Here is a 14,576-nt window from a genome sequence, read left to right on the forward strand (position 1 = left end):
GTTCAAAAGTTTGGGGTCAGTACATTTTTATTCTTTCTTTTTTTGAAAGAAATTTAAACTTTTATTCAGCAAGGATGTGTTAAACTGTTAAGAAGTGATAGCAAAGATTTATATTGTTAGAAAAGATTTATAATTTGAAAATTGTTCTTTTTAACTTTTTATTCATCAAAGAATCCTGAAAAAAGTATCGCAGTTTCCAAAACAAAAAATTTGGCAGCACAACTATTGCCAACATTGATAATTCTATTAATAAATCAGTAATAAATGATTTCTTAAGGATCATGTGACACTTTATACTGGAGTAATGGACAAAGTAGTTTCGCTTTCACAACGAAACACAGCGTCACACACGGCGGGCTAGAGTGAGCGGAGGCCGGAGGGCTAGAGAATGGCGCGGCCGGCGTATTCGACGAAGGAGGCTTGCGGCAACCACATGTGACGACCCCGGGCTGGACTCCGCTTCGTCCACGGTGAAAGCCGATCCGGCGATCCACAGCGCGAAGTTGATGTATTTCTTCAGCGACCAGCACGGATCAGCTCTAGGCATGACGAAGCAGATATCGTCCTCTTTTGGAAGGCCAAACAAAGTAGTTTCGCTTTCACAACGAAACGCACAGCGCCTTCATGACATCAATACAACAATACTACAGCGAGAATAAAAGTTACGCCTTCTTTCTTTGCGTGAACATTTGGGCGGCGTTATGCAAATCTTCCCACATCGTGACGTAGACATGTGGGGGCGTGTTAGAACCAGCCGTTTTAGGTAGGCGTGGTTGACTCTTAACTTTTATAAAGAATATCTCTTTGGATTTGAGACTTTAGTCTTTGCAACTTTACAGATCTTCTTTATGCACCAAGAGCTTGTAAAACTCCAAAAAGAAAGGAAGAATTGAAGTCGCATCATATGACCCCTTTAATACATATGTATTACATTTTATTTTTATGTATCAGATTTTATTTTTAGATTTTATTGATGATTATAGAAGATTTTCTTAGATTTTAATTTTGTATTTTTTGCATTTTAATTAAATTTTAAGTTTTAGTAATTTTGTTTTGCACTGTATTAGTATATCAAATTTTAAATGATAGCTTGGTGTGAGATACTGAAAATTAAGCTATTATGCATGAATGCAAATGTGGGATAGACTAAATCTTTTATGGTTCTTTTCTTGGTTTGGAATGACATAAGGATGAGTAAATTATAACTAGCATATTACTGGTAATAAAATGTACATTTTGCCCCAACAGTTCATAGCCAGCCTATTCAAAGTCACCCAAAGGCGCACAATCACTTCCTAAAACTAAGCTTCAAAACAAACCTGAAGGCAAAAGCAGTGCACTCACGATCAACAAAAACAGGCCTTCATACAGACTTCACACATCCCTATCCTCACCCAGGTTCTTCCTGTTCCGCTGCTTTGTCTTGGCTCAGTGAGAATTATGCAAATGTAGGCCAATACATAAGCTGGCACAGAGCTGGCACACAGGTCGAATCCTGATGTGAGCGGATGGCAGAATCAGCTCTGCTGTGCCACAGCCTGCTTGACACTTTCTCTCTCTCTTGCCGTCTGTCTCTCCCTCTCATTTCTGTGCCCACGGAGGACAATGGCTTCGTTGTGCTCTACTTCTATTGAACAGAGTCTGAACAGCCCTTGCACGCAAAGCGTTGTTGATCAGCGAGTGTTTGAGAGCTCAGCGTTTGCTTGAAGATACAGAGTTATTGAAGAGTAAGCACAAACCCGTAGATTCAGTGTTCTGCAACTTCTCCTTTAGGCACCACAACTTCTCTCAACTCTTGCCTGGTTGTCTTTGTCTTTCTTCTCTATGATTAGATACTTGCATTGAGTAGCGTAAGACTGTCTCGTGAGAATTTCTTTCGAAAGTGTTGTTCTCTCTTGCTCCAAGATCGCTCCGACTTTTTTCCGTTTCTGGCTGATATGCAGGTTAATATTTTCATGTTATGTTTGATAAAAATCCAACACTATTTTATCAAAATTTTTATTAAAACAACTTATTTTATATTTCCATCATTACAATGTACAGTATAAAAAAAAGTGGATAATCATTTTGAGATTTGCACTGTTAAATGTTTATTTAAATGAATTTATATTTTGTTAATATTTATAGTAATATTTTAACATTTCAATTTAAAAGTAAAATGTGCAATTTTCTGCACCATTAAACGGAAGTGCATTCTGTTTAAGAACACAAAAAATATCATTTAAAATGATAAAAAAATATATATTATTGTTAGTTCATATTTTGAATTAGACTTAATATTAAAATTTTAGTTAAAGATTTAGTAATTTTGATGTGTTTTTGTAATTTAATTTTTTTCAGTGTCTATGTTGTTAATTTTAATTGATTCGTTTTACTTTTACTTTTTATAATACTTCATATTAGTTAAAAAAATATATTTAATAGTGTTATTAAACTATTCAATTTTTTAAGGATTAACTTTAAGTTAACATGCACAATTAAATAATTGATAACAATATCAATAAATCTTGATACCAATAATTTATACAAATGGAAAAAAAAAATATATTGGTCAAAATATCACTAAAATAAATTGCATGTCAGAAATATGCATTTAATTAAACAGCGTTAATAGATTACAAGCAAACAAAGTCGATCGGTGAATGTGCAAATTTAGCTTTCACATATGAGCAGGGAGCGAGCGAAGAGTGGGAAGTAGAAAATCCAGAGTGAACCAAAAAGGAAATTAATTTCAAAAGGCAGACAATGTTATTAACTTATTTTGATTTCAAGATTTCTTTGACAAAGATTTTTTATTTGGAATAACATGCACAATGAATCGTGCACAATAAGACTAAGAACTTGCATTAAGAAGGTAAACTGCAACTTCATGTTGACTTAAAAGTTGTCCAGTTGCCTGGCTACAATGTTTTTTTCTGTGCACCATGGCTATGAGAAACAAAACTATGATGTAATGATTATTTCTCAAATAAAAAAGCGAGGGACAAAAATAGAAATTAGTAAATGCTCTAAATGCTACACCCCTGCTTGTAACACTTGTAATATTTCCCTTCATGCCTCATTTCGATCATGACTTTGAACGTGCACAGGCACGGCGGTGTGAACCACGCGGGCTGAAGTACCATCAGACGCCATAGATTGTGTTGACAGCACGGTCTACATACTTGTCAGGGCGTAGTTCGGGTTCTCCAGCTCCATGCGCTGAATCTGGGCTCCCAGGTAAACTTTGATGTCGATGCCCTTGGCGCTAGAAGACGAGTTGAAGAAACGAGAAGGGATTTTTGAGGCGATGTCGGGCTCCTCACGCCCAAAGCCGAGGTTGTACAAGATCTCCTCTGGATCCTCCTCATACAGGTCCAGAAGTTCTGACACGCTGCAAGTAAAACAACATCCATGAAAGACACACACCTGCATCTACCCATAGCAATGCATTACAGTCACTGCATACAAAGATCTTCAAATAACTCCACTGTGTGACCTTAGAAATTGCATTTGTTTTTCTTTTACACAGACTTGATTTTAAATGTTAAGATCGGTGTTACTAAAAATGTATTGATAATATTTATATTCATATATTGAAACCTTTAACAGGTAAAGTGTGCAATTTCCGGCATCATTAGTAGTATCAAAAAGAATTGCAATCTGTTTGTTCGCAAACATGAAATAAGACAAAACTAAGGCCGCAAAGAGTATCTGAACACTTAAGCCATACTTAAAAATGTGTTAATTGCTTAGACAACAAAATATTTTAAAAAAGGCATATATTGAAAAAAAAATTATAAATAAATACTAAAATATAAAAAAATGACTTATAAACATAAAATGATTATTTAAAATTTATAATATTCAGACTCCTTGTCCAATCACTGGTTGAGTTGTTGCTGTTTCACAAGCCCTGAGATTTTGCATGTGTTAATGACCATAGTACATCATTCTTGTAAAGTACCTGGACACGGTGGTGCTGCTTTTTCCAGAGCCGGTGGAGTTCATACTTCTGCCCTTCTGCTTGAACTGGCTCCTTTTGGCCTTGGCTGCCATTTCATAGCTGTGAAAAGAAGACAGTGACCCGCCTGTGACCAGAGCAAAACAGAAAGAGATGGGAACATTTTGGAAGTCCTACTTACCCATTGGCCTCTGTTTTTGTGCTGCTGTTCTGGAGGTGATTGGCTGTAGAGATGGGAGAGAGAAAGAGGAATAGAGGCTTAATTGTGCTGGATTCCTACCTAATTTGATACCAAATTCCCTTGAACTAACCTCTCGACCTTTGATACAACAAGTGCAATTACCAAAAGCCCTGGCTGCCATTTTAGCATAGTGGGAGTTGTTAGAAATTCGTTACGAAAGAGCTTTATTCAACGTTGTGACAATGTTAATTTCCAAAAGTGATTTATTAAGCGGAGAACCATCCACTCCGGATGACGATCCACAACATTTTCCTTAGCACTTAGCACACAATGACAGAATTATACGCGCACACATCCTAACCTGCCAAACGATTCGTGTTACAAATCACATTAGACACCAGGTTTTAGCTCACTAAGGAGGACAGGATTGAACACAGAGACGTGGTGGACATTAGCCAGAGCTTTTCTGGCCTGAAGCGTCCTGGCTTACATGCACTCACCCATCAGCCTCAGGTGAAAATGCTCAACCTCGAATTTCCACAGAAATTCCTACAACTGGTGCTGCCTGATTTCTGTGCTCTTGTCAATAAGAGTGGATAGAGTCATTCAGTGGAACTAGTCTGGACTCGTTTCTTCACATACAGACACACTGAAGGGTGAAATCTGCTCCACTGCAATAGCACAATAGCTTGCGGAGAGACTTGTGAAGAGCGTTTTTTCCCTTGGCTTGTTGTGTCGTTTAAACTAGTCATTCTAGAACTGTAAAAATACACCCACACATATATCGTAATTTACCCAGAAAATACAGTATAGTAAAGGTCCAATTATACAAGCAAATAACGCAAGTCCTTTTAACAATATTAATAATGTTCTTTAAATGTTATTAACTTTACGTTATAAATAGTTTTAATTGTTGTTTTTTTAACATTGAATATTTCTGAAACAAATTATTTTAGATATTTAAACTGAATTGTATTTATATTTATATTAAACTAAATTTATTCTCTCTCTCTCTCTCTCACACACACAAACACACACACATACACACACACAAACAATCTCTCTCTCTCACACACACACACATACACAAACATATACAATTTATACTGATATATTTGAATATAAATATATAACATAGGAAACTCGTTTAGTTTTCAAACAAAAATTCAGCTAAATATTTTCAATAAATACATACAAAATTTATGACTGGAAAATGTTCCATTTTGGACCCCGATTATGCAAAAATCCACTCCCTAATCAAATGCTGTGCATCAGTATAAAATAATTCCTGACTGCAAATAACTGCCAGCTAACATCAGACTTCTGCGACACTTCTGACATTGAGACCTTGTGGAATAAAAAGTGAGATGCAAAGTCACTTTTATTATTGAAACGTTCCACTCCCGCTAACACATGGGCCATAGGGCGCACACCATGAAACCAGAGATAAGTTATCTGATGTGCCAAGACCAGTCTTTTAACCTGAGTATCACATGCAAGAGTCTGCATGTCGCCCTGTGTCCTTGTGCAAACTCAAGGAAGCACATAAACCAAAGAGAAAGTAAACACTAAACAGCACGAAAATTGACAAGTGACATACTATTATAATACTTTAAAAAACAAAAAAAAACAAAAAAAAAACCAGACATAACAAAATAATGCCAGCAGTCATTCTTGTTTGTCAGTCGATCCATTAACCTCAAAAAAGTTACGTTGAATTCTTGAAATTCTTTGTCACATTCTCACAAAGGGGCACACTTGAGAGCAATTACAACCGATTAAGGGAGAAAGTGGAGAGTACTTACCCTCAGCTCCCAGGGATAGGTCATCTTCAAAGCTACAGCCATTCTTTAATGGCCCTGAAAGGCAAAGAGATCAGCTTTCAGAGAGCAAACACTTTTTGCTGACCCATCGCGATGAAGAAGTGATCATTTCCCTTTCTCTTCCCCATAAAAACACTTAAACACATCCAAGTAGCCCTTCAGAGCCTGAATGTGGCTTTAGCTCACATGCACTGAGAGGTTAACGGTAAATATTTACTCTTAAGTGCAATTACCTTAGTTAAGTAGTTATAAATAATGCCGATGCAGTGACCTGATCCATAACACATTATCCTGCTCTTGGATTCGGTCCTGTTTAGTATTCAACTCTGAAGAAACGTTCATTTAATCAGGCACTTCTTTGCCTGGAGTGTGTGGGGGTCTGCTATTGGCCCCAAAGCGGCGTGCATGTGTGTGTGTGTGTGTGCCAGTGAATGTGCATGCGCTGTAGTGCATTGTGAGAGATCTTGCTCCAAAGTTCACAAGGAGTGGTAGAGGAGAGTCAGCAGGCAGTTGAGTAACTTTTTGCAGTAAAACCTACTCCAGACTATCATAGCTAACATGCAAGTGGATATCTAGCTTCTGTAACTTCAAATAAACACACCGTTTCGGTCTGAAGAAGATGAACTCACCTCTGGATGGACTGCCGCTTTGTTCGTCCAAAGAGGCCCCGAGAGGAGTCCTGTTGAAAGATCAATAACACGTCATATCCTCTTTCTGCTCGCCAAATCTCTCCCTAAAAAATGTCACTCGAGCAGAAACACACAAACACCCTTCCCTCTCTTGAAGTGTTATTTGCTTCATACAACTGCTTACAGAGATTCTCTTGGCATGAACTTGTCGTCTCAACACTTACAAAACGCTGCCTTCGAAAGCCCCTTCCACTTTCATCCAGACACCTGGAGATCCGAACGGCGTGAGAAAAAAAACACACCACGTAAAACGTGGCTAAGAATAGCTCGTGCTCTGCCGGGTGCAGGCCATGTTTCACAACACCAACAGCAGCAGCACCACCACCAAAGCCTTTCTAGCTCCGGATATCCAGCAAACTCTCGGCGGTGGAGACAATTACATTTCCTGTCAGGCTGTAGGAGGATGTCTGTCTGGTGTGTGTTTAATGATAATGAGCAGGAATTGGGAATAGGACGAGCACGAGGTATTTTTATTGACCTAGTGTGTGGCGTTGATGCTCAAACACGCTGCATCTGGGTTCAATGGGGGAGTTTACACTGGGAGCATTTGATTAAGTCAACTGTCAAGGAACAGATCAGCCAAAAATAAAATTTTGGCATTATTTACGCATCATACCATCTCGAAATGTTTATTTACATTTATTAACAGCTATTTTTTTTCAGTAAAACAAATAAATTAATAAAAAATATATATAAATAAATTTAAATATATTAATACTTTTATTCAGCAAGGATGCATTAAATTGACCTAAAGTGACAGTAATGTTTTATAATGTTCCTAAAACTTTTATAATGATCAACAAATTAAGAGCTGTTCTTTTTAACTTTCTATTCATCTGAATTGATGATGATAATAAGACATGTTTCTTGAGCACCAAATCAGCATATTAAAATGATTTCTTATGGATCATGTGACACTGAAGACTGGAGTAATGGCTAATGAAAATTCAGCTTTGCCATACAGGAATAAATTATATTTCAACATAATCAAATAAAAAAAGTTATTTTTAATTGTAATAATATTATAGTTTTTACTGTATTTTTTTTATCAAATAAATGCAGAATTGGTAAGCATAAGACACTTTTTTTCAAAAACATTAAAAAAAAAATTCTTACCAACCCCAAACTTTAGAACAGGACTGTACATGAAATTTTGACCCATTTCAAATGTTATTTGGCTCCATTTAATATTTTTCTTTTACTCAGACAAAAAAGGCATAACAATAATTCCAAACAAGTGGTTTTGTATTTTACTGTACCAAAAATGCAAGAGTACAGCCGTTGGCAGTGGTCAAAATGATTTTTGGATTCAATCCAGCTTTTAAACTCAAATATTCAGGTAACAATTAAATATGACATCATCAACAACAAATGGTTTTCACATGTTCCCTGAAAAAATTTGAGTAAATGACGCTAAGCCAAATTTCCAGCAACATTCAAACAAATAGGCTTCCTTTTAGATCACAAGATGAAACGGCCATCAGGGACACGGACCAGCAATTCTGGAACCTGTTTTGTTTTTCAGGTGGAAGGTTTATGCCGGTCATGAGGGACGTATATCTACTAGGGATGTGCATCTCATGACTGAGGCCGATACGATACGCATCTCGATGCATAGCCAACGATACGATACATTAAAGATACATATGAAGCAGCTACCGATGCGATGCGATACGATTCACCCGTTACGATGCAGGGCGATCCGATTTCGATTCGATTCGATTCAACACAATTCGATGCAATGGAGAAAATATGATCACTTTTAATGCCTCAAGGCCTGTTTCATAAAACAAGTTAACCAAATAAGCCAGGCTTATTTCAGTTAGTCCGACTCATTGTCAAATGATTTGGTTCCATAAAGCAAATTTAACATAGATCAACTTCAATCACCGTGGCAACTTATGCTGGAAAACTAACCTGGTCTAAAGCAGGTTAACTATCAGACTAAGCTGAGTTCCTCTAACACTGACCAAAAGAAACGCTATTTGACTTTTTTTTTTTATTTTTTTTTTACAGTTTCTAGCCAAGCAGAAAGGCTCTCTCTGGTTTAATGACAGCTGTACCTTTGCAGAACAGATAGCAGAACAGAACATTACAATAAAAAATTGCTCTTTAAAGCATTAAAATAACTAAATTAAAAGTTAAAATCACTGAATTAAAATGAAAATAAATAAAGAAAATGACTTCTAAACTGCTATAAGAAGCACACATTAACTTTTGAGCTTAGTAATTAGTACTGTACTAGCTTACATTTGATTTACCTAAGAGCAGGCTGCGCTTGTCAAAGGAGGGGGCTTTGTAGAAAACGAAGCGTTTGAGAGAGGCGGGCATAGAGGACCTACAATAATGTACAGTATTTGAAAAACAATGTGTTTTTTGAACATTAAAGCATGTCAACATATTCTGTTACACCAAATACACAAAATAATGATCTTTAAAATAGCATCATATGACCCCTTTAATTTGTCGTTTATGGAACCGCTTTAGCCCCGACTGATTTGTTAGATAATTTCAAGTCAGGTTTTGGACTTTAATCCCAGTTTTTTCTCGGGTCTCCGTGGTGTTGTGATTCGTCATATTCACGCAGCAGCAGCGGTGATGAGAGAACACGCTTGACAAACAAATACATAGATCACAGATTATTGGTCACTTTCTAAATAATAAAAGTATAGTGCATCCACTAGTAATTATATATAAATAAATCGTTTTTTACCGATGCAAATATGTTAGAAACGATGCATCGCGATACAAATGGCGACTTGTAGCCGATACACACTTTTTAAACCGATGCATCGCATCGTTAACTTTTTATCGGGGAGCGAATCGGGGAATCTTCCCATCCCTAATATCTACAAAGTAAATCAATGGCTTTTTCCTCCTACGCTTCAGAGCCAAACAGTCGTACACCTAAAAAAACAAAAAAAAAACACAGCCTGGCAGTACAGAAAGAAAGGCTAAAAACTCTCTGAGGAAAACTTCAGCATTAATGGGCCCCCACAGACCCAAACAAGCCACCAAAAAAACCCCGGCAGCACAAAGGACAATAGTCAGTCCTCACAAGTAATGACTTTGCTGACTCTGGGAAGATCACGGTCTGAACTCACTGAACTATTCACACAATTCTCTCAAATGTACTGCTTGTCAGAGACACCAAAGCCAAGGGACAGAATGCTTTTCTATGCCGCATCTGAGCGTTTTGTTTACTTTCCAATTCCTATCATACTGTGGCGTGTACGCAGATCTTTCTCACACCATTTGCATTTGTATTTTATGAGCAGCGAGTTTGTTATGCAACTTACCTGCAGGTCCTGAGCCAGTTCTCTACTTGATTTGGTTTACGACCTGAGGAGAAAAAAAAAATACAAGTAACTGTTCCGTGTAATAAACAAATGAATTTCCCTAAAAGCAACAACAAGCAAAGAGGAAACAACAAATCTAACAGCGACAACAAACATAGAGCGGTTCTCTGAACTACCACTGTGGTCTGCGATTCTTTCTTTTTCCAGAAACCTTTATTTGCTCTTAATTGGTTTATCATGACTTGAATGGAGAATCAAATGCCAAGCCGAGCAGCCAAACCTCTGTAATCTCTCCCTGCTGTGTTCATTAGCACATTACAGCTTCCAGTACACCTTCCCGCAGAGCTTCAAACCCCCAAAATCCCAGCATCGAGTTGAGATTCTCAGATATAAATGACAAAACTGTATAGTTTGCATCTGAAAATATAAATACCACGCTAAATTTGCATACATTTTTCAGGGGTCAATTTATTAGAGTATTTACGGTAATCTCTTTATCACCGAACCTTTATAATCAGATAAATGTTGACATTCACAAAATGCAGACTGTTATCTTAAGGCTTAATTCATGTAAAATTTGGTAAAAGCAGTTCAGTGACACTTAAAGAGACAATACAATCCATGAATTCATGAACAACTTCAAACTGTCCATTTCAATCAACTATTTGTTAACATCGTCACTATATATCTGTGTGGTACAAGTTTCAGTTTGGTATTTTTTATTTCAAAAACATTTTAAGTAACAAAATATGATGGTAAATATTGCTGTTTATTATTATTACTATGCATTGTTATATTTAAATGCACAAATTAAAATGACGAAAAATCTTTCTTAGTGAACAACAAGTATTTTAACTAGATATCTACTATATTTTAGTTCTTGCATTAAATGTTTTCAATCTACATGGCTGTGACAGCTGATTGGTTGAAATGTCTTCAAATTCAACTCTAGTACTATGTATGTAGTATCCGTTAGCACAGAAACAACAAATCTGAACTGTTACGACATTAACAGAAGCACTCTACCTGTTTCTGAAGCTGTCGAAGTCTTATCTTCCATAGGCTGGGCAGACAGCGGCTCCTCTGCGCCCTGGTCCTGAGACTCAGAAGCCTGCCAAGAGTCTCGGCTCTGAGCCCAGGCCCTCCTCTTGAATCTGGCAGGGGGGGACTCGCACTCCTCCATGTCCTTGGCTCGGACGGGATACTATAGTGTGGGACGGTTCACCTGCAGAGAAGCGAAAAGGGATGGGCTCAGACCTGAATGACATGACAATAGCCAGGCCCCCCTCTCTCTGGAGGGATCGATTGCAGGCCCAAAGAGTGATGTCTTGTGTCATAAAGCAGATATGTAAGAATCTTCCTTTTCCGAACGAAGTCACATTAACCAAAACTGTGCACACATCTTAAGCTCATTTGAGCACTTCAAGAACAAAACTACAAGAGCGAACATGTTTTTGATGCATTAGCTGCACATGAGGTTTAAGGGTGTTAACTGAAAACACAGTGTGTAATCGACACACAAATGTTACAGCACTGTCTCCAATCGCACCGATACTCAAAATCAAGACCCAAAAATGACCTTAAACTAGTGGTTCAACGGATCACAAATCTCACGGTTCGGATCACATTACGGTTTTTGACCCACGGATCGGATCATTTTTCGGATCAGCAAGAAAATAAAAAATATTTCAATTGAACTTGCTTTCCATTTATTACTTAAAGCGAAGTACTTCTTTGATACCACAGCAAATACTACTAGATTAACTAAGAAAGTTTAAACATGATTAAAGAGACAAGAGAACAGCCAGTAAAAATAAGAACAAATACACAAATTACAAGCATAGATAAATACAACAGAATATGTTACAAATAAAATAAGGTTGGTAGTAAAATAACACTGCATAGTTTTCACTGTATAAATTAAATCTAGATTTTTATCACAGCTGTTTTGTTGTTTGATGATCATTAATGACAGCAGCCCCGTCGGAAAGCACGTGTGCATGCTTCATGTGTGCGCGGCTGTGGGTGTAGAGAACAGCGCGCGGGTAACGAATCGAGTTCCCTCTCGCCTTTTCTCTCTGGAATTATTTAAAATTCGCTTGCTTGTGTAAATACGAACAAATGATAAACTTATACTCTATTATGGTTAAATTTTGCAATTAATCCACGGATCACATGCGTGCCAAACCGTGAGGCTTGGTCCGTACGGATCACGGATCAACTACGATCCGTTTAGCCACTACCTTAAACAGACAATATTCCATAAGAAATGTGCATAGCATACAGTACATGGCCTCGATCCAAAACAGACACTGAAAATATATGTACAGTATTAGCCTAAATGTGTATGAATTCCCACTTTCAAGAATTATTACAGTAGTTCTCATATATACCAATAAATGTTGACATGATAATTAATGTAAATCTGTATGGAGTGAGTAAAATGCATGTCATAAAAGGGACTCTTTGAAAAACAATCATACAGTCAGAATTATTTTGGCTGATGATCACGGTGTTAAAGGATTAATTCACCCAAATATGAAAATGTGCTGAAAATTTACTGACCCTCAGGCCATCCAAGATGTAGATGAGTTAGTTTTTTCAATGGAACACATTTGGAGAAATGTAGCATTACATCACTTGCTCACCAATAGATCCTCTGCAGTGAATGGGTGCCGTCAGAATGAAAGGCCAAACAGCTGATAAAAACATCACAGTAACGCACAAGTAATCCACAAGTAACTACAGCACATCAATTAATGATGTGTGTTTCATTAATTAGTGTTTCACTAAATGATTAGTTTCAGCAAAATGTTGTGTGTTTGTAAGAAACAATTCCATCATTAACGCATTTTAACTTTAACCCATCACTTCTGGCCAAAATACAAGCCCATAATCCATAACAACACTTCCTCTAGTGTGTAAAAAAAAAAAAAAAGCCTCTCATATAAAAAATCCACCGACATATTTGTTTAGAACTGTTTTGGACTGTTTTCAGTGTTTGATCTGAGCATATTTCTCTCCTGATTCAGACAAGACGACATTTTCACTGTAGAAAACAATATTATGGATAGAGACCTAGCCAGAAGCAACAGTCAGAAGTTACAAATGTCTTAATTATGGATTTATTACAAACATGCAGCTTTTCACTTCAAGATGTTAACTGATGGACTGGAGTCATGTGGATTACTGTGATGTTTTTATCAGCTGTTTGGACTCTCATTCTGACGGCACCCATTTACTGCAGAGGATCCATTGGTGAGCAAGTGATGTAATGCAAAATTTATCCAAATGTGTTCCAATAAAAAAACTCATCTACATCTTGGATGGTACTTTTTCAGAAAATTTTATTTTTTTGGATGAATTATTCCATTATAATAGCAATTATCTGTCGCATGTTTTTGTTTAATAATAGATGCTAAAGGTGCAGAAATGACACATGCAGCTTTAAATGGCATAATCCTCCTGACACAGTCAGACTAAATAGTCTAAAGAGAACATTTTTCTGCATTTAATATATATTTTTATTTCTATATATAACATCACAAAAATGTGATAACACAAATAACCTAAATAAATAACCTAAAAAAAATAAAGAAGAGAGAAATTGGTACATGAGATGTTTGTGTTCAGGTGGTCAAAGGATCTGACCAATAGCAATACATTTTGCTTAGCAAGAACAAAAAAGTAGAGGGAACATTGCTTCCAGAAATTACTGGAAAATCAAATAAGAGATGAAGGCCATGTGAAGGCAGGGACAACAAATAACCAGAAGGAGAAACTAATAACATCTACAGAGATTCCAAAATTCCTGTCCATAAGCAGCAAACCGAAGAAAGGGAGGGAGAGAGAGATGGGGGCGGGGACAGGGTCTTAACTGGAATAAATGGTAAAAAAGAAAAAGTCAAAAAAACAAGTAGAGCAGGAAATGTCTGTTTAGTTGAAAGATTACAAGCTGGTGCGGAGTCATTTCCTGTTTTGGATCTAGCACTTTTTGGAGGAACAGATGAGCCTGACCAAATAGGATGGATTTATAACTCAGCGTTCTGATCTCCCACAATTCACACACAGCTATTAATAGCATGTGTCTATTTTCAGACTGATCATTGAAGTGTGACAAATGAAAACCACCAGGAACACCACCACATTTTATTACCAAAGGTGATTATAAGGAAACACGTCAACATTGGGGAATATACCTGCGCGAATACACCTTACAGAAACATAATTTATAACAGTGATTCTCAAAATAAGATGAAACAAGCATTAAAATAAGCTAAAACAACAACAAAAAATCCAACAATCTTGGAAAACCTGGATATATGAGGCAGATATATAAAGTGGAAAAGTCATGGAAATTAATAAAATCTTAGAATTTCATGGGCATTTTTAAAATGAATATACATTTTACTAGTTATGTCAAGCTCTAAAAAAATTTATTGGCTTGAAATTGTGAGGAAAAAAAAAGAATTAATTTTGTGATTACCGTATTGGCCCGAATATAAGACGACCCTGATTATAAGACGACCCCACTTTTTCTAGATGTACCTTTTGGAAAAAGGCTTTTTAAAAACCAAATCTTGTTTTTTCTCAGTAAAACACATTTTGTCTTCAATTATTTTCATATTGCATATTTTTCCT

At 36.8% G+C, this 14,576-nt stretch overlaps 1 protein-coding gene across 1 annotated transcript in view; it reads right to left on the reverse strand.

Annotated features, from left to right (window-relative positions):
- Positions 1-14,576, reverse strand: part of LOC107755362 (sperm-specific antigen 2 homolog) — a 41,122-nt gene that overhangs the window by 12,946 nt on the left and 13,600 nt on the right. Inside the window, exons 2-8 of the mRNA XM_016572140.1 lie at positions 10,962-11,160; positions 9,936-9,978; positions 6,577-6,626; positions 5,930-5,983; positions 4,125-4,167; positions 3,947-4,045; positions 3,165-3,373 (exon numbers count right to left, since the gene is read on the reverse strand). Of these exons, the coding sequence (XP_016427626.1) occupies positions 3,165-3,373; positions 3,947-4,045; positions 4,125-4,167; positions 5,930-5,983; positions 6,577-6,626; positions 9,936-9,978; positions 10,962-11,118 (655 nt within the window). The 5' untranslated portion in view covers positions 11,119-11,160. The remainder of the gene's footprint in view (positions 1-3,164; positions 3,374-3,946; positions 4,046-4,124; positions 4,168-5,929; positions 5,984-6,576; positions 6,627-9,935; positions 9,979-10,961; positions 11,161-14,576) is intronic.

This window comes from Sinocyclocheilus rhinocerous, unplaced genomic scaffold, assembly GCF_001515625.1.
Source record: "Sinocyclocheilus rhinocerous isolate Xijiao unplaced genomic scaffold, SAMN03320098_v1.1 scaffold1013, whole genome shotgun sequence".
NCBI classification, from domain to species: Eukaryota; Metazoa; Chordata; class Actinopteri; order Cypriniformes; family Cyprinidae; genus Sinocyclocheilus; species Sinocyclocheilus rhinocerous.